General features: G+C 36.3%; 1 protein-coding gene across 4 annotated transcripts in view; it reads left to right on the top strand.

Moving 5' to 3' along the window:
* The window catches only part of CPS1 (carbamoyl-phosphate synthase 1), a 136,862-nt gene that overhangs the window by 88,109 nt on the left and 28,189 nt on the right, over nucleotides 1-20,564 (top strand). For all 4 annotated transcript variants that reach the window (XM_046018352.1, XM_046018349.1, XM_046018351.1 and 1 more), the window contains exons 23-29: nucleotides 6,567-6,708; nucleotides 7,995-8,060; nucleotides 8,522-8,585; nucleotides 10,538-10,719; nucleotides 17,599-17,793; nucleotides 18,217-18,284; nucleotides 20,143-20,218. In XM_046018352.1, coding sequence (XP_045874308.1) covers nucleotides 6,567-6,708; nucleotides 7,995-8,060; nucleotides 8,522-8,585; nucleotides 10,538-10,719; nucleotides 17,599-17,793; nucleotides 18,217-18,284; nucleotides 20,143-20,218 — 793 coding nt within the window. The remainder of the gene's footprint in view (nucleotides 1-6,566; nucleotides 6,709-7,994; nucleotides 8,061-8,521; nucleotides 8,586-10,537; nucleotides 10,720-17,598; nucleotides 17,794-18,216; nucleotides 18,285-20,142; nucleotides 20,219-20,564) is intronic.

Raw genomic sequence — 20,564 nt, forward strand, 5'->3', positions numbered from 1 at the left:
TGAAAATTTCCTCATTAAGGGGAATTTATTCCATTTCCTTTTATCATTTATTATTGAAGGCTAAGTGTGAGTGGAGGAAGTTGCGGAGATGACAGGGTAGAATTTTAAACAACAACAAAATCTACGTTGGAAGTCGGAGAGAGACAGGAAAAAGGCTCGTATTGTTTATAAAACCAGAGAACACACAAGAGACTTCCCGCTGTAGAAGCTGAGCCCTGCTGTCTAACAGTTAAAAGATTATGGCAGAGTGTGTAAAAGTCTGATTGTCTGTTTTTAAGGTGTTTTTCCCCCTCCAAAAATTTCAGAACTGTCATTTTCAGCTGCTAAGTAGAGAGGAACTGAAGATTATGAAAAGGCCAACATCATAGCTATCTGGTGTTTCTTTGTGTTATTGTTTAGCTTCTTTTATGCAATGAGGGAAGTGTAACCTTTGCAGAGTTTGCACCTGAACTCTGAAGGCAAGGAAAGCTGGGAGGGGAGAGAAGAGTTACTTACGTATATATGGCATGTTTCTGAGAATGCAGTAAAAATCAACAGAAACATACCAGCACACAGGCATACATACCGGATAACAGACGGATACTTTATTGCACATATTTTAAAACTGTGTGCTTTTATGCAATATGCTCCGTTCAGCTGATCACATTCTTACTTGGTATAATGCTCCCTTGATTTACAATATAATATAAATGGAACATTCCCTATTGAGGCGGTTTGGAATCACAAATTCAGCATTTATACTTCTTTTAGTAATTATTCTATTTTGAGTTTGTTCCAAATTAAGGCAGGCTTTTATTTTCCTTTGGAAAAAGAGAAATAGTATAGCCCTGTCCCTAAAATAAGCTTTCATCTTACTTGATTTCTTTAAAAAAAAAAAAAAGAAAAGAAAAAAAAAACCCTCCCTCTGATGGAAGTTCTTTTTAGCAGACAAAATGGAGGCCCGCCCAATGTGGGCAGATAGAGATGAGGAGTGCGTATCGGAATCTCCACATTGTTAGATGAGCTTTATGTTCACTTAAGATTATTCATCTTGCATTTGACTCTGAAGAGGTTTAACCTTATCTAAATCACTGGCCCAAAGCTAATGAATCGTGTCTTCAAACTGTCTCTTCTTTTATTTTATTATAATGGGACTCAAAATAAAATTTTGTATCAGAACAAGTAGGGAATAAAGTCAATTTTCTTCCCTATGTAATGACATGCCGGCCAGCTCTGTGTCAGACAAAAGCAGCAGAAGGAGTAAAATAGAGAGAGAGGCAACCAGCTTCCTGTCTTGGAGTTCAGGGTACCCCACAGAATTAGGGTAGCGGTGAATGTGGGAAGAGATCTAATTTATCCCTGTCTTTGTAACTGCTGTGCTGGGTTTAGGATCAACATGTATTTAAAAAAAAAGAAGAAGAAGAAGAATCAACATTTATTTTGCCAGTGAGGAGGACTGAAATGCTTTACATAATTTCATGAACATGCCTGAAAAGTAGAAATTAATAACCAGAGAGATTTAAATAAAAGACTACAGAAGAGGTATCACTTTGAATTTCCTATGATCATACCTACCCAGTATTTGTATTCAAATTAAAAGAGATGAGCATGATTACATTCATATGCCATTCCAATGTAATACACCCTAATTTTCAAGATGTTAAAAAATGTCCTATCATGCTATTGATCTAGCTATTTGAAGATTGAGCAAAAGTTAAAAAGTTGTTTTGTGCTCACCAAGAAAATATTCTGGGAATTAGCTCGTAAGCACGCTCTCTGCAAGTCTGGCTTGATAACATCTGTTATGGGAATCTCACCTGGTAAGAATTGAGGGGGTGCCTATGGAGAAGTAAATTTTCAGCCCCATCCTGAGGTTCTATCATTTGTGATTCATTATTCTGTGTTACTGTTGCTCTTCTCAGGCATCCCCTTTAAATAATGAAAATTCTCTGGTGTGGAGATGCTATGGGGAGCAGTAATGATTGAGTTAGTCTTAGTGACAGATAGGTGTTTTTTTGCCACCAGAGCTGAGCACAGAAATAATTTACTTTACTTTTTTATGCATGAAGCCAATTCTATCAGTCTGTCTTTCTTTTCTTTTCTTTCCTTTTCCTTCCTTCCTTCCTTTCTTTTTCCTTCTTTCTTTGCTTATTGGTAAGAGACCAATTTTATTTGGTGAGTGGAGGAGGATGATTGCATATTTGCTGGAGATGTCTTTATGTGCTCTATTGGACTCTTCGGTGGAAAATAATAAGAGGAATTATGCATATTTCAGCAATAGAAAATTTTGTCCACATTCAGCAGTGCATGCTGAATGTGGACAAAACAAATGCAAATTTTATTTCACCCCTAATAGAAACATGAGAAATCTAAGTGGTTTCTTTTTTTATTTAATACTGTTATTTATAATTTTCATTTAGAGCAATGTAGCAATCTTTGAAGAATTGACCGATATTCCTTATAAGAGGAAATAAAAATAAATCATTCAAGGCAAGGGGAAAAAAAAAACTAAATAGAAAAACATGACCCAAAGAGCTCAAGATGAATATATTACTTCTGGTTATCTTTAGACTTGAAGAACTTGCGTTTTTGCTAGTCCGGAGTCCTAATTACAGGTGTAATGGCTCTTTTCAAGGTGTATTTCCTAAGCGTGTCTGGATTGTTGCTCTATGGGTTAGGATTTAGTCATTTAAGCTAGTGTGGCTTCTGATATAGTAACATAATATGGGTTTTGCCTCAGATAGTTATTGCAATAATAAAGAAATGTCTTACTGAAGATATGTTTATTTTTATATTTTTCCTTTACTGTTATTGCACAATTATGGGAAAATATTCTAGCAAGTAGGTAGAAAAATCTAAGGGTAAGAATCAGCATAATGTTATATGTACAGTATTTCTCCACCTAACTCAAGCTTCATACTAATGTTTTTAACAAAATTGCAGATCACAGAGAAAATGTGTAGCCTTTCACCATGCAGGTAAACATTAATGTGATTTATCTTTCATAAAACTCACGAATATATTTGTTTGAAAAGAACATCATGCATAGTTCTAATTGAGAAAAATGGCTTATTTATCAAGTACTTCCACTTTGAGGCTGAATGCGCACTTGTGCATAAACAAATGAGCAATTGATTTAGGAACACAATCTTGGCAAGAAAAGTGAAAATACACATTTCCAAAACAAATAGCAACACATTCTTCTTCTGCTTTTGCCTCAAATTTTTTATTTTTTCCAAGAGTAACGGTAAACACCAGGAACTGGGGTGTTTCAAAGCCCTCAGGGGCTCAGCAGTCATCTCTTGGGTAAGGCCTTTCCAGACTTCCCCAGTGGCCGCTGGGAGCATTTGCCCTGAGCCCGGGGCTTCTCTTGCATACATTTCTCCTCAGCACCTCTCACAGTGCTGGCATATCGATGGCTTTTTTCTTTTTTTTTTTTTTTAAGATTTTATTTATTTATTTGATAGAGAGAGAGAGAGATCCTAAATAGGCAGGGAGAGAGGGGAATGTAGGCTCCCTGCCAAGCAGAGAGCCTGATGTAGGCTCGATCCCAGGACCCTGACATCATGACGGGAGCCGAAGGCAGAGGCTTAACCCACGGAGCCCCTACCAATGGCTATTTGTTTGCTTCCTAATATACTCTGACCTCCCTGAATGTAGAGATTAAATATTTTATCTCTCCGTCATTAAAATAAGCAGCACAGAAACAAAATAAAATAAAATAAAATAAAGTAAAATAAAATAAAATAGGATAAAAACAGAGAAGGAGGCAAACCACAAGAGACTCTTAACTATAGAGAACAAACTGAGGGCTTCTGGAGGGCAGGTGGGGCGGGGAAGGGATAACTGGATGGTGGGCATTAAGGAGGGCACTTGATGTAATGAGCACTGGGTGTTATATGCAGCTGATGACTCACTCACCAAATTCTACCCCTGAAGCTAGTAACTACTCTATGCTAACTTAATCTAATTAGAATTCCATTTAAATTGAATTTAAATAAGGAATTCAAAAAAATAAAGTAGGTGGCATAGAGCCTGAGACGAAGCGTGTGTTCACTAAGTGTTAAAGCACTGATGTGAGAGTGACAGCGGGTGTTGCCCCACCTTCCCCATTCGTAACTTCCTACTCACTACGAACCCTCGGTATGTGTTCTACACCTGCCATGCCCATCGTGGCCTCAAATTATAGCAGACGCAGGTACCCTTGCCTACGGTACGTCTGTCAACGCCTTCAACCATAGAAAGCTGAACTTTATGGCTCTGTTCTCGTTCCTCTACTGCCGTAGTCGGTCTCTACTACATCCACTCACATTGGTATCTCTTTTGTCTGACCTCACATTGCACCACACAGCCTGTCTCTCCATAAAGTGTTTTGAATCGCTCCCTGTCATTGCATTGTCTCAAATACTGTTTTGTATCTTCATGAGCAGCATGGCCTAGGTAGAAATTTCTGTGACGATAAAATATTCTGGAATCCACACCATCTAATACAATAACAGTAACCACTGGCCGCGTATGGCTGTTGAACACTTGAAATGTGGCTCGTGCGATTGTGAATCTAAAATTTAATTTAAACATTTTTAAATGAATTAACATTTATAATTTAAATAGTCACATGTGGCTAGTTGCTACCATATTGGACAGCATAGTTCTAGAGCAGGAAGCCCAGTACTTTGCACACATCGCACGTGACTAATCATACTAAATAATCAGATTACATTCAAGAATTTGACAGAAAAATGTGTTGCTCTGGGAGACTGTTTATCAGTCTCTTGGGAAGATTAAAAAAATCAAAACCAGAATAGAAAAAAAAGACATTAAATATGTTGGGAAGAAATAATTGATTAACTTGAGAGACAGAAGAAAATTTAAGTGCCATAGGAAAAACAAATTGACTGGGAAGAGACAGAGCTCTAAAAATCCAAACGAGGACTGATATCCAAAAGCCAGAGAAATAGCTATTAAATATACCAGCTTGGTTCTCTCTTCTCTAAACTCAGAATATGAATTAATTAAAGAAGATTGAAGAATAGAATGAACAAAATGCAATAGATTTAATTCAACTACATTTTATTAGCAGAATTTCAATAAAAATGTCTTATTTATTGTTAGATCTTCTGAGAACATACTGTTATATTTTAATTTCATTGTATTGACTATCAGACTATTATAATTGAATTTTATTGTATTGACTATTCCTTGAAATAGTTGGCCCATAGCTATTTAGTTAGATATACTTTTACAGAAGTATTTTATTCTTCTGTATCTTGGCTCTTTACAAGTTATTTTTTGTATTATCTTTTGTATTACGTTTTGAATTCTAGTTATAAGCTGATTTCAATAACTTTGTCTTTTCTACAAAAGCTGTTGAAGTCTAATTTCCCTTATTCATTTAATAAATATTTATTGAATGTTGTCTGAGGACTAACCTGCTAAACTTTGGGAATGAATTGATAAGTGAGCCAGATGTATTCTTTGTCATCATGGAACATGACTCTAGTGCAAAAAAAGTCAGGTTGGTGAATAAAAGCTAGGAAACATTAAAATATTGGCAATATTGACATGCAAAGCAGTATGATTCCAACTATGCTCCTGCCTTTAAGCAAATGAGTCCAGGAAGAGCCCAGGAAGATCTGTGATTGAGAGCAGACAGAGATCTTATGGATGAAACTTGGCTCTAGTTGACCTATAAAGAGTGGCTGGGAGTTGGAGAGCAGTTGGGTAGGTTATAGGAATGTTGAAGTCACTACAGGTGAGAGAAACAGCACAGTCTATACTATGGGTGGGAAATAATCACAGAGAACAATCTTGTGGACATAGACAGATACATAATATTAGTAAAAAGAGACAGTTTATGGAGAGTATACCCAGTCTGATACAATGTTAGGATTCCCAGGTGAAGGTGATTCCTGAAGATCCTATATATAAAGACCTGGAGAATAAGTCAGACATTAGAGAAGGAGCTACAGACTTGGGAATTATTGATTACTTGTAATGCTTGAGCAAATGACAGTGGTTAAATTTAGAGGGAGAGAGAAGGTAACCAGACCTTTAGCTTAAATCTGGTAACAAAAAGTAGAGACTTGCGGCCGGGGGGGGTGGGGGACACCAGTAAATAATTTTTTTGCGAATTATAAAGTAGGGTGAGAAGCAACCTATCAGAGCCAGAGGAAGATATCTTTAAAGAATGAAACATCAAGTAGGTCATATGTTGATAGGCCGACTAGAAGAAACTTGAGAAAAGTTTCCTGCATGTAGTAAGAGGAAGGTCCATGATTATTTTGAAAGAGGAAATCCATTAAGACAGTAAATGCAGAAGCCATTTTTCAGAAAATAAGAGAATAAGGTGCCGGGGTATGGAAGTAGGAAACTGCATGTTTGAAAAGGTCAGCTTTGAAAACACTGAAAGATTGCAGAGGCTGGACGATTTAGTGTGCTATTTAATTTGTACATTTTTAAAAGATAGGAGATCTAAACATGTTGAAGATGGAAAATAAGGATACTTTGGTGTTTTTGAAATTGAATAGTTCACTGGTCCTTACTGTGTCTGTTCTAAACTTGAATTTCTCTTTTTCATTAAATCCTAGTGAGTCCATTACAGAAGAAACCCTGAAAAAGTCAAAGGAGATTGGGTTCTCAGACAAGCAGATTTCAAAATGCCTTGGGCTGACTGAGGCCCAGACAAGGGAGCTGAGGCTGAAGAAAAACATCCACCCTTGGGTTAAACAGGTAAAGGAGTTTCCCTTTCCTCAAGGGGGAAACATAGGCACCAAGTCATAGAGCACTGCCAGTAGAAAGAGGGTTGGAATTAAAAAATGATTCTACTTGTCTAATTGATGCCCGTGATGCCACCAGTTTTATTTAGCACAGGATTGATTTAAACTTAAAAGGGAAAGGTTGAAGGGGCACTGGGATGTAAAGGTAAGAGTGGGTACATGGTTTTCTCTGCCTAAGTGAAAAAAAATTTAAATGACCTCTCCTTTCCTTTTTGACCCATGTGCAAATAGATCTGTGATAAGATAGTGTAATAGAATGACTTGAAATACCCTAGCATGGTGGCTGACCTCTTGAAAAGAATAGTTATCTCTTTTGGCACTAACTTTTTACAGGGTAATACTTTATTTTAAGTGTCCCATCATTATGGTTCATTTAGTATTCATTGTGATAGGGTTGGGCATAATGAGCTCATCTAGTATTCATGACAATCACACAAGAACTTTCATAGGTGTACCATTGTGATTTTTTTTTTTTTTTTTTGGACTTTAGTAGAGGGATGCTTTGGCTTAAAGTACCACCAGCTGGTTTTTGTCCTTTAAAATCATTGACTTTTTTCCACGTGCTGAGGGGGCACATGCATACCCTTTGGTCTCAGGTTTGATGCTGAATATATTCTATTCAGCAATTATCTTTCTTCCTTCTCACCTGCCTTACACTAGCCTGCCCTGTTGGCCCTGAATTCTTGCTCACTGAGCTGAGCTCCCGGCCTTTGAGAACTGAATTGATTTACTTTTTCTAAATATGTTCAATGAGACCTTGTCCCCTCCCCCTCATCCCCAAGCTTTAAGGTATTTTTGTCATCCCATTGCTTAATGCCATAGGTAACTTAAATCCTATGCATTAATTTGCAAACCAAAACCATTCTTACATACAGGTCATTCTGCTCTGGTTTGATCTGCTTTAGATAGCAGTCTGGGTAAATTTTCCTGGTAACCAGTTGACTATGACCATTGTGCTTTGTACATGAAAAGTACTGCTGTAATCAATAAGTGATGCTCTGGGGTGTATTGTTATTTATTGGTCAAATGATAACCAGATTATATCATTGTTTCTCCACCTAATCTCATTTTCAGAATTAGGCAGTAATTGAATTGTACCTAGCTTTTTATCTGTCTTTGTATCTGACAGTAAGAGGCATTAAAGGAATATGAATGCAGCACAATTAATTTTTTTATTCTTGAAAAAAATACAACAAAGGGAATAAAACGATTTATTTATTTATTTATTTTCTCTTGCAGATCGATACACTGGCTGCAGAATACCCATCAGTAACAAACTACCTCTATGTTACCTACAATGGTCAGGTAGGAACTGTTAAATTGTTGTATGCAGCAAGCTCCAGATTAAGTAAATTGTCCACATGGGGAAATACAATTTTTGTGTTTTTGCTTATCTAGTAATCTTGGTATTAAAGGTGACATCCTGTGGGTCAGATGTGATAATGTCTTTCCATATTCAGTCTTTTCAGAACTGCCTAAAGATGGTGAAATCAAACAAGTAAATTATAATAACAATAAGAGTTATATGAACATACAATTATGATGTGTTCTTCGGGCTATTTAATTAAAACAATATTGAACTTATTTTCTGTGACTAAACAGAGCTTATACATTATACTTACAAGGTCCCAGAGACTAGTAGAGGATACATGTCAATAAGAGGAAGAAGGAGACAGACAGACACCGTGGCAGGACAAAGAGTTTAATTAGATTGAAGAATAACACACAATAATTTCTGTGTCTTTTTTTTTTTTCCCCTTCCTCAGGAGCATGATATCAATTTTGATGACCATGGAATGATGGTGTTGGGCTGTGGTCCATATCACATTGGTAAAGTGATAACATATTTCCATAAGACTTTATAGTTTATATAGTACTTTTTACACATGTTCATTCTATTATTCTAAGAACTATGTAAAAGAGATGCTGTTATAATAAATATTTTGCAAAGTAAGAAAAAGGTTCAACTGGGTAAAGCCCAAGTTGATATGGCTATTGAATGATACATGTGGGACTCAGATGCAGTTCTCAACTTAATTCCTTCTCCTGTTTCACCATGTCCTCCTTTTATGTTTTTATCCTCATGAACTAAATTGAGCCTCTCACTGAAGTTGGGGAATGAATTACACTCTGACCTTTTATCATCAGGCACAGTTTTATGCAATGATCTGTATTTGTTCAAGAACTTCATATATCAACCAGAAATTACATTTGTAGATGAGATCTGGGAATATATGACTTCTGTTGATATCAAATGCAAAGAACTTTTATCATTGGTGCATAGACAGAGCATTATATTATTTAATTAAAATGTTCTTGGCAGAAATTGTGACACCTCACCCAGTCACTTAAAATTAGACATTTAATAACGATATAATAATCATAATTTATAGTTACAAAATATATATTTGAAAAGACAATGATATTTCTCAACAAATGTATTTAACATTTAGTCTTGCAAATTATTCTAGTATAGAAATGATGAAATACATAATTTAAAATGTATGTAGTCATACTCTGTTACTTTAAGCATAGTTTATTTTAGGTTTTACAATTAACCAAGTGCTTCAGGATTGCTACTTCAGCAATCTTTACTCAAATCTTGAAGTAGGTGGAAAGTGTCTTTATCTTTACCCCTTTAGTTATCTTTTTTTTTTTTTAAGATTTTATTTATTTATTTGACAGACACAGACAGACACAGAGAGATCACAAGGAGGCAGAGAGGCAGGCGGGGAGAGAGAGAGAGAGGGGGAAGCAGGCTCCCCTGCTGAGCAGAGAGCCCAATGCTGGGCTCGATCCCAGGACCCTGAGACCATGACCTGAACCAAAGGCAGAGGCTTAACCCACTGAGCCACTCAGGCACTGCCCCCCCGCCCCTTTAGTTATCTTATGGCCAAATGGCCTGAATACCTCCACCAGGACTTACCTTTCTCTTATGTAGAAATTTCTTCTTTCCTATTCAAATTTTGCCTAATTCCTGTAACAATTATGCATTACCTTAGGACCCAGGGAAGACTAGCTAAGCTAATAATCAAGTATATACTTAATTGATAGTGAAAATTAGTATGCTACTATTTTTGGATAATTATCATTCTGATAAGAATTTTTAGAAGACAGAATCCTAATGCAAAGGATTAGTACAAATCCCAGGACTTTCAGTTCTGTGGCGTCCCAGAAGAGGTGATATTTTGAGGTATTTAGGCCATTATTGTACTTCAAATTACTTTTTAGAAGGTCACTCACTCTGCATGGGGTGGCCTTGCCAAGTTTAAAAGGATATGCTTAGAAAGGACAGGATTTTCCAATCAATCAAGATCTGTCAGAGCTCCAAGGCACTTCAGGGATCATTGGGTTTAGCCCTCAGAGAGCAGAGTAAGTGGAATAACTAAAATAAGAACTCAAGTATTCTGATCACTAGCTTGACTCTTTTTGTGTCCTGAGGTCAGTATGTTCACTTTGAGTTCTTTTTTTGTAAATGAGGTTTTTAAAAAATCATTACAATGATATCCCATTAACTTTGAATTTGAATGTTTCAAATATGGAGATTACTTATTGCAGAACTTAGCATACAAAACAGTCAACATGTCATTGTTGTTTAATTAGTCCCTGTTTTTCCTGTTATTGTAGCGGGAGTAATGTATCTGAAATTTACATTTTGGAGTTTTAAAAATTGCAAGGAAAGGGCATTAGCTTCCTTAGCCTTAGCAATATCTTTCTGCTGGTCTTTGTGTTGTAACTTTGTGTTTCTTTTACCCCTCTTCCCAATCTCACCCTCTCTGCAGGCAGCAGTGTGGAATTTGATTGGTGTGCTGTCTCAAGCATCCGCACACTGCGTCAGCTTGGCAAGAAGACAGTGGTGGTGAATTGCAACCCTGAGACTGTGAGCACAGACTTTGATGAGTGTGACAAATTGTACTTTGAAGAGTTGTCTTTGGAGAGAATCCTAGACATCTACCATCAGGAGGTAAAAAGAGGAAAAAAAGAAAAAAGAAAAATATATGCAGTGCATACTTTATAGACGTAGATGTATGTATGTAGCTTTATGTTGTAATTCCCCTTTGGAGAAAGAGCTGCCAGTGTCTTCCACTGTCTAATTTTGTAGTGAAACTAAAAAAAAAAAAAAAAAAAAAAGAAATTAAAAAAATTATCCCAACCTTAGAGTCTTGAGGCGCTGGCATGAGTGATTATTTTTTTCTTTCTAAGCATTCCAACTAGATTGAAAACCCTTCTTTTGGTAACATGTGCCAGACACGTATTAACTAGTACAAGACAACCCTCCAAAATATTTTGCAGAATGATTTAATTGATCATCTAGACATAGAAGAAGCCTCCTCTCTCTAGTTTGTGTTGCAGTTTAATAATGAATGGCCCCCAGAGGAGAGAAGTCAGTCGTTCACAAATGACCAGTTAATTCTGTGTGGTTAATTCTGTGTGCCGTCAGATGAAGCCATTAGTCTTCAGTTTAAGATGGAGGAGTTCATTCTGAACGATATTGGTACTTCTCTATGTTTCTCTGACCGTTCTTCCACCCACACTCTTGTGTTATCGAGAGTATCTTCACTCGGGATTCCTATGACCACATGTCACTATAAGTCTATAAAACAAGTTAAAGTCTTACAGTTAAAAAAAATAACTACTGGTAGATTTCAGGGTGATATCTAGTGATTGAGTCTTTTCATGTCATTACAGTTAATTCCCTACTATGGAGAATCATTCCTATGTATAAAATACAGTCACTTAGGAAAAAAAAAAACAAAACTGAATTAGGGCCACAGTTCAGGCTTTCACTTGACAATTCATTAGTTGTGCAAATCTCTTAAATTCCGTGTTTCATCTTTTTGTTGTTGTTGTTGTTGTTGTTAATGGACCAGATGAATGTATATCTGTGCTACATACAGGTATTGTGAAGATAAGGAGATTTGTGGCTGAAACCACATGGGAAAGTGTAAATTTCAGTGTTAGAACATGTAATGATTTTATTACCTTGAAGAAAAATAGACAAACCTCGGATGGATATATCATCATAGTTGTCCATTTGAGACTGACACACTTATCTCTGGATATAATGAAATTGAACCCTTAGGTAGAATACAGACAATTTTTAGTTTTGTCTCTGACATGGTTTTTCTAATAATTTCTCAAGATTTATTTCATGTGAGGATCAAAACAAGTACATTCTACAAATATATCTTGAATACCTTTTAAATACCAGGTTCAGCATGATAGGAAGCTGTAAAACCATGTCCCTACCTTCAAGACATTAGAATAATATTGGGACCCATAACAAAAATAAATGAAAAATTACATAATTGTTTAAAAATATTAACGAGGATTACAGGAATTGCAGTGAGCATTTGACACATAATTAATTATTTCCCCATGAAATGGTTTAAGGAAAGATTAAAAACTTCTACAACTGCCTTTGGATATGGTTATACATGGATATTAATGAAATCCTTTTATAGTAACTGAATTCAGTATGATGGTAAAAAATAAATTGGTCCTTCTTTGAGGCTAGTTGACATTTATAGCACTACTATGTAAGATATATTTAAAGGCTATATTGAAGAATATAAGAACAATATTCCATTGATGTATTTGTTAGACTATCCCACAGGAAATATTATATTAACACATACACATGTCATACACACAGTACATATGTGTGTATGTTTCCTTTTTTGAGGTTGTTGTGTATCTCCTCACAATCTCCAGGAGACTACCATAATCCAGCTTTGGTTATCCCTAGTGATGCTAAAGGCACTGAGACATTCAATGGTAAATCTGCAGAAGCACAAACTTGCTCAAAAGCACACGTTTGAGTCACTTTAGAAAGGCAATAGGCTACATAGCTACATAGGATGATAGAAAGTATGACGAGTCTCCTGGTCTAGGTTTCTTGGTTTAGTTCAGGACCTACCCTATTTCCATGGCAATAAGGATATACCTCTAAAGAAAACATGAGGGGGAGTCAGAAAAGTGACATGCATCATGAATAAAGCAGGCTGGCTCAGTTGGTAGAGCATGTACTCTTGATCTCAGGATCATGAGTTCAAACCCATGTTAGGCATGGAGGCTACCCACCCCCCCCAAAAGGAACTTAATTGGAGGTGGAATGAGAGGGGATTCTTATGCTAAAATCTCCTTCCTACTTGTTCTCTTGTTTTAATAGAAAATACTACAGTGATATATTCTTTTGACTGCAGACATTTTTTAATACTTTATAAAGAGCAACCCTTTAAATTCAAGTCATTTATTACTTGTGATTGTGTTATGGATTCTACTCCTTGAGAAGAAATTTACATTTTAATTTTTTTCCTTAATTTTGGTGCTGAGTATGGGGAAGTGCCAAGAAAATGAGAAATTGGTATCTACTATCTACAAGGCTTTGATAGATAATATTTTGCTTAGTTCATAATTTTGGCTAAGGCACTCCTTAGAAGGGAAAAGATGTTCTCAAGTTATTTTGAGGTATGAGTTAAAAATTATTACATTGTTTATGAAACTTGCAACATTGTGTTTCTCTTTTATTAGATCTATTATTAAATCTATTTTCTAGGGATGAATTATGCAATAATCTTTGCAGGCTATGGCAATGAATAAGAATCACACAGATCAGGGGGAACGTGGGTGGCTCAGTCAGTTAAACAGCCAAACTCTTGATTTTGGATCAGGTCATGATCTCAGGGTCCCAAGATCCATCCCTGGGTCAGGCTCTGCACTCATCAGGGAGTCTGCTTGGGATTCTCTCTCTCTTTCTTTCTCTCTCTCCCTCTGCCCATCCCCCCCACTTGCTTGCACATTCACTCAAATAAATAAATTATTTTTTTAAAAGAATCACACAGATCCTGTCTTAACTTTACATTCCCCTTTTTTCCTCATGGTTTCAAAAGTTGTATAAATGAACCTTTACTTTCTCCTATATCCTGGCCCCATATAAGACCCATTTCTCATTTTAAAAAGTTTCTTCATGAAAAACCAGATTGAGTCTAAAAATGCCAGGCAATATACCTGACACCTTATGATGTCCCTATCTAGTTTGAGTCCTTCTTAATTTTTCTTTCTTTTATAGTGAATAATTTACTGGATCATACCCACATAAAAATGTACTCTGATTAATGATATAATTGTTCTATTTTAATACCTTATGCTATATGTATATGCATATACAATGACACCTCTGTAACACAATTTGAGTTAATGAATGAATGAAAATCATTAATTAATGGTAAACAAAACCCATTAGGGAATTCATGGCTCTAAACTAGAATTGGGTTTCATTCCTAGCATTTGATTTAACTGTAATTAAATACAATCTTAAGGGTCTGCCTAAAGTGTTGACAAGTGTTTTACTAAAATGTGAGTAACTAAGATAATAAAGCAGAGTAAAGATAATAAATCAATCTCATAGATGTAAAAGAATAGAGTTTTGTTAATTAGAGATAATACATGAAATTATAAAAATTAGGGCCATCTTTTAATGAATTAAATGTTATTTTTGTTAGTAAGATAAATTTTTTCTCTTGCATTCTGTTTATAATGTATCATTTAATTTGCCCATAAAAATAAGGACAAACCAAAGTACTAAAAATACACTTGTGGTATGATTGTACTTAAATACTGTTTCAGAAATATTCTTGTGTGGTATTGTCTGAGCTTAGTGATACCAAATTAAGAAAAATAAAACAGGAAACTAAACTGAGTAAAAAGATAGAAACAAATCCACGTAAGATCAGTGGAACTTTGGGACTCTGATGGAATTATTTTCAGCCAGGTATTTAGGGATCTGTGAAACAAATCTGAATTTTAGAATATTTTATGTCAGTGGGTTATTTAAAACTATTTAGGCTTAAGTGATCATTATGGTAATAATGATAATTTACCCATGTGGGATACCAAGTTCTTTTACTAAGTCCCTGCTAGTTCTGTGCTTGGAGTTGGGGCCAATTTAAGACGAATTCTTCCATAAAACTGTCGTATATTAACTTCATCCTACAAACATGTTCTTTGTACTGATTTCCTTTTGCTGTGTGGGCAAAACTACACTACACCATCCACCATCACTCTCAAACGTCCTGTGGATGTATTTGTCTTTCCAGCAGTGATCTTTATTTCTGGAGTCATGATGAGAATGGGGTTTTGCAGAGGAAGTTTTTCTACACTTTTCAAAAAAGAATGTTTCAGAAATAGCTCTCTTTGCAACCTCTAGCAGTAACAACCCTTGAAACCAGGCAGAAAAATAGTTTTCTTAAGATTCGAAGATTGGGTTTATTATTTAAACATAACTGCTTTACAGTGTGGAGAATTGAGTTCAGTACTGGCTGTATTTGCTAGATTAGAAATATGGGCAAGTCATTTCACCATTACTGAGCCTCAGTTTCTTAAGCTGTAAAATGGGGAGAGTAATAACTGTCTCAGAGGAATACAGCTAAGGTCAAACAGATGCTATAGGGCAAATAGTAATATCCTTAAGGAATAGTAGCAGATTATGTTATTACTGTTTTAAAAGTTGCTAATTTGTTGAAAAAATAAAAAGCGATTTCATAGAACATTTTAAAAAATGTTAGTGTATTTATTAAAGACTTTTCACTCAAATTTGAGCTCCCATTTAGTGCAATGGTCCCCAATTTTTGCTCACAAGTCGATACTTCTCTTTTTAGAAATTACATTGAAGTGCTTCACGTGAGAAATCTTTGTATGCATTTAATTGAGGAATTAGTTTTTAAGCCTCTAAAATATTAACTCTGCTTATAAGCTAAAAATAATAAGCAAATAAAAATATTGTTATAGTACAAAGAATAAATCTTCTTAAAGGTTTTGCAAAGATGTATATTGAATATGAGAAATGATAAAAGCACTTATAAATATGCAGAACTGTGGATTATTGTTTTCCATACTGTTTACAAGGCATTTAAGCACTCAACTGTGGGGTGTTTGCTTAGGCACTACTATCGTTGCTCTCATCAAAGACTATTTCAGAATTATTTCAAATAATGATAAAATACATTTGGTTAATATCTATTACTTCAGCAGTTCCAATATTCATTAGTAGGTTATTAAGGCAAATACAAATTATTCCAAGATCAGTGGTCTATCAGTTATAACAATATTTTCTAATATTAATAACAGTGTCTTATTTATGCACTACAATGTATAATGCCTTTAATGTTCATTATCTTATTTAACTTATATAGTGACCTTGTGAAGCAGACAAATATTGTTCTAATTTTGCAGACATGAAGACTAAATGTTGGAGTTTCACAGAGACAATTAAGATGGGACTTTTTTCTTTTGAAATTCAGAAATTTTTCTTTATTCCTTTTATCTCCTTAAGCTGGAATTCTGTTTCACCTTCTTCCTAGAATTTTCTTCCTATATTTCTATTAATAAAATATATTTATCCATAACAATATCTTACATACACATTGAAATTTTAAAAGTTTACTTCATGAGACCTTCAGGCTCTAATTGTTACTGAGCCATAATAGTAGTTTTTATTACCATGGTGATCATTCTATAACTAAAAGCAAAATATGGGGCACCTGGGTGGCTCAGTGAGTTAAAACCTCTGCCTTCGGCTTAGGTCATGATCCCAGTGTCCTGGGATCGAGCCCCGTATCGGGCTCTCTGCTCAGCGAGGGGCCTGCCTCCCTCTCTCTCTCTGCCTGCCTCTGCCTACTTGTGATCTCTGTCTGTCAAATAAATAAATAAAATCTTTAAAAAAAAAAAGCAAAATATGATGCCTTCTAGTAATTACTAAAAATAAAAAGTGAACATTTATTGGAAATGCTTCTTTTAATGAAATAGATGGGGCTTTTTCTTCTTGATTTGTGCATGTACCCCTGGTTGATTATGATATATTCCTGGAGTGAGCTGGGACTCAGCAGTTTTATTTTTTTATTTTTATTTTTGTTTTTTGATATGCACTTTTATTTTTAATCTGGAAGTTTTGACTACTAATAGAAGATTAAGGTTAAAGATTCAGATCCTGTTTTCAGGGCAATTAGTAAGGAAACAGGGGCTAAAATCAGTTACTGTGTACTGTAGAAAAGAGCCAAGGTAACAGGAAAGGAGAGAGGATGTAAAAATGGGAGGTAGGATTTAGACTGGGCTGTAGTATAGACATGGTGGAGTTTAGATAAGGGAGAGGGGAAAAGGAGAGAAGCAGCAAAGGTAGGGGTAGGTTATGTGGGCAGAAAGCTTGCTAGTGGGGGTGCACGTAGTTGGGGACACTGAGTAGGAGGTCTTCTTGGTGCTGAGAAGAAGGGTGACAGAAAATTGTCCTAATGATGGTGAAGAAGAAGGGGGACACCATCGTTGTCCTAATGATGGTGATGAGTTTACACCTTGTCCTATAGGCATAGGGAAGCTTTGGAGTGTCCAGTATAGGAATGACTCGGTGAATCAGTTCCGTAGGATGATTCATCTGAATGTGAAGGCCTGGGCTGGAGGGCAGCAGGAGAGATGAGTATTAGAAGGAGAGATCTCTGTCCATTTAGGGAATTACAACAGTAGTCCAAGCAGCACTTGATTACAGTAGACTGCATGGTGAAAACGTTAATTGTCTTGATTTCCTCTTTCTAAATGTCATACACGTCTATATCACACATTCCTGTGTAGTTGTGTGGAAGTCTGACATGGTAGTCATGTGTCGTTGTATGGAACTCTCAAAAAGATGTTCTCATGTAAGTGCCTGGAAAGGAGGAACGAAGTTTGTTTACCTCTTTGGGGCATAACTTAATATTGCCCACGGATGGGAGACATGAGACAATAGCAACATGTGACGCAGTTGTTCATCCATCACGAAGTGGCCCTAACGGCCGATGTTGTGGGTCTTTTCCAGGCGTGCGGTGGCTGCATCATCTCAGTGGGGGGTCAGATTCCAAACAACCTGGCAGTCCCTCTCTACAAGAATGGTGTCAAGATCATGGGCACGAACCCTCTGCAGATCGACCGGGCTGAGGATCGCTCCATCTTCTCAGCTGTCTTGGATGAGCTGAAGGTGTCTCAGGCACCCTGGAAGGCTGTTAACACTTTGGTAAGGAGAGAAACACGGGTCTGTGTTTAATGTTGGCTTTTGAGGCGTTGCAACCCGAATGTTAACTACCGCAGATGTTAACTGCAGGGCAGACAGGAGGCACTTAGGATTAGTGACTTGACTTTGAAGTTGGTATATTTCCATGAGTGCAGTTAAATGCTGGTTATGAATTGGTAAGAGTATTCTCATTAAGATTCGGACAATGAAAAACGTTCAAACTATTTTTGAGCTTGATTGATATTTACAATTAGAAACTAGGAATTTTATATGTTTCCATGTCCAATTTACATTTTAATGGTGTCTTTTGAGAGAAAGAATAAAAAGAGTTGTGTTACCATTTGTTCTAAAGATGCCTTTCTGCAGTTCTATTGAGTGTTTTAAACTATTCATGCGCTTTTTGTTGTTGTTGTTTCTATTAATTAGAACGAGGCACTGGAATTCGCGAATTCTGTGGGCTACCCCTGCTTGTTGAGACCTTCCTACGTTTTGAGGTAATATATTGTTTTCCCAAAGTAATGATTTAAAAACCAGGAGATACTGAACAGCATGCTGTACACTGATAGCACTTGGCTTTAATGTGTAGTGATTTGTAAATCTGCCCACACCCCCCCAAACCAAGATGGCCAGAGAGAGGACCTATGCGTGGTCATTCGGCTTATCGCTTTTCATTCAGAGGGTGGCAGTAAGAGTCCACAGTCCTCCATCTTAGAACACAGCTTAGGGCATCTTGTGGCCAGACTGAGGGAGTGTAGTTCTACATTAGAGAAGAGAACAATTCAAAAACCCAAAGAGCAAAACCAAAACAAACCTGGGACATCTCTTTCCCATGTCTGTTTTCTAGTCAGCGGAAATGGCAGCTTATCTCTGACTGTTGTCAGCACCTTCTGATGGTGCCTCTGGTTTGCATTTTTTGAGTTTTTGAGATCACATTTTTTAATAGATGAATTATAATGGTGAAGGACAGAGACAGCGAGGGTCTTTTATATTAAACTTTGAAACGAAGTTCTATCATCAAAGGAGAAGTTGTGAATTATCACTTACTCTCTTCAGATGTTACCACATGTAAGGAAGGACTTCACTGAACAGGGGATAATAAGAGAAACACAATTTGCTGTGCACAATTTGAAAGTGTAAATGGAATTTGTGATGGGATCCTTTAAAATAATGAAAAATTTGAAATGAGGTGGAAAACTTCCCTTTTTATTTAAATGACATTTTTGTGTAAATCACCGTCAAATAATACTTCTTCTTTGAGGTTTTAATGTAAGTTAATTTAAAGAACACACAGACATTTAAGGGAGGGTTGCTGAAAGCAGCTTGGACTATTGTGCTTCCTTTCTCATCTCTGCAATCTATCTCTTTGTTCCAGTTTCCTATACTGTGAATTATCAGGGTTATTGACTTAGCCTTCCTGTCTTAAATAGACAAGAAGACATTGGAAGCTCTTTATGCAAAAATATGTAATAGAGTAGAAAAAGCAAAGAATGCTACTTTTTAAAAGAAGTGGAAAGTAGTATTTTTCTTCCTTATTTTTTCCCTTACTCCTCCTTCCTCCCTTTGATCTCACTTTAAAAATATCAAAATTCAGCATAAATTGATATCATCATTCTTTCTCAAGCAATCAATAAGAAGGACACAGTTGAATATCTTTCAGTCAGATACTGTACATTATATTTGCAAATGTTACTAAAAACTTTATACTTTTCTAACCTAGCTGGTAGTAGAATGACCTGCTTTCACAGCAGACCTGTGGGTTAAGATCAGCTGTTGTCAATGACCTCCGAAGAAACAGAGTAGGAGTAGGTACATCCTGGGACATCTGGGTGCTCAGTCGGTTAAGAGTCTGATTCTTGATTTTGGCTCAAGTCGTGATCTCAGAGTCCTGAAATCAAGTCCTGTGTCAGGCTCCACATTCAACAAGGAGTCTGCTTGAGATTCTCTCCTCTGCTCCTCCCTCCTTGCTCTCTCCCCCTACCCTTTCAAATAAATAAATAAATCTTAAAAAAAAAAAAAGAGAGAATAGCATGAATCTTGTTAAGGTTTAAGAATTACCTGGAACCAGCAGAGTGAAAACACAGGATCAGAAAGGACAAACTTTGGAATACTGCTATCTCTAGAGCTGTGTGATTCTCTTTGGACATCATCACAGCTATTACCCCTAACTTGAGTGACTCTACTTTGGTTGATTGTTCTGGTTATTAAATGAAGTAAAGACTCAATTTAGAAAAAAAGTATCTTCTTATTCAGTCCAGACTGAAACTAGAGAACTGTTCTGAGAAACAATGAAGTCTAGCATGCTTTTCCTCCAAAGTGGTGAAAGAAACTGACCCGTCCTCTTCTTTTTTCCAGTGGGTCAGCCATGAATGTGGTATTCTCTGAGGATGAGATGAAAAAATTCCTAGAGGAGGCCACTAGAGTCTCTCAGGTAGTATCCGATTTCCTCCTGGTGACTTTTACTTCTACCTTATTTCAGTGTTAATTGCTACCTTATTTCATATGTTTTTCTTTTCACACTATGTTAGGATAGTTTCCTCCCCCGCCCTTTTTTTTGTTTTTCCTTTCTCCCTACTCAGTAGTCTCCTATATATGGGAATAAGAAAACTCAAATGCATTTAATTGTGTTTAGATCCTCTGGGTTAGTAGAAGAAGAAGAAGAAGACCAGCGCATATTTGATCAAAACACTGATCTGGTTTTAGCCTCCAGGAGTTAGGGCGTATAAGTATACTTCTTTGTTCATAAGTTAGATGCTGATCAAGTTATCCCTGGGGTT

This window comes from Meles meles, chromosome 9 (assembly GCF_922984935.1).
Source record: "Meles meles chromosome 9, mMelMel3.1 paternal haplotype, whole genome shotgun sequence".
In the NCBI taxonomy this organism is placed as follows: Eukaryota; Metazoa; Chordata; class Mammalia; order Carnivora; family Mustelidae; genus Meles; species Meles meles.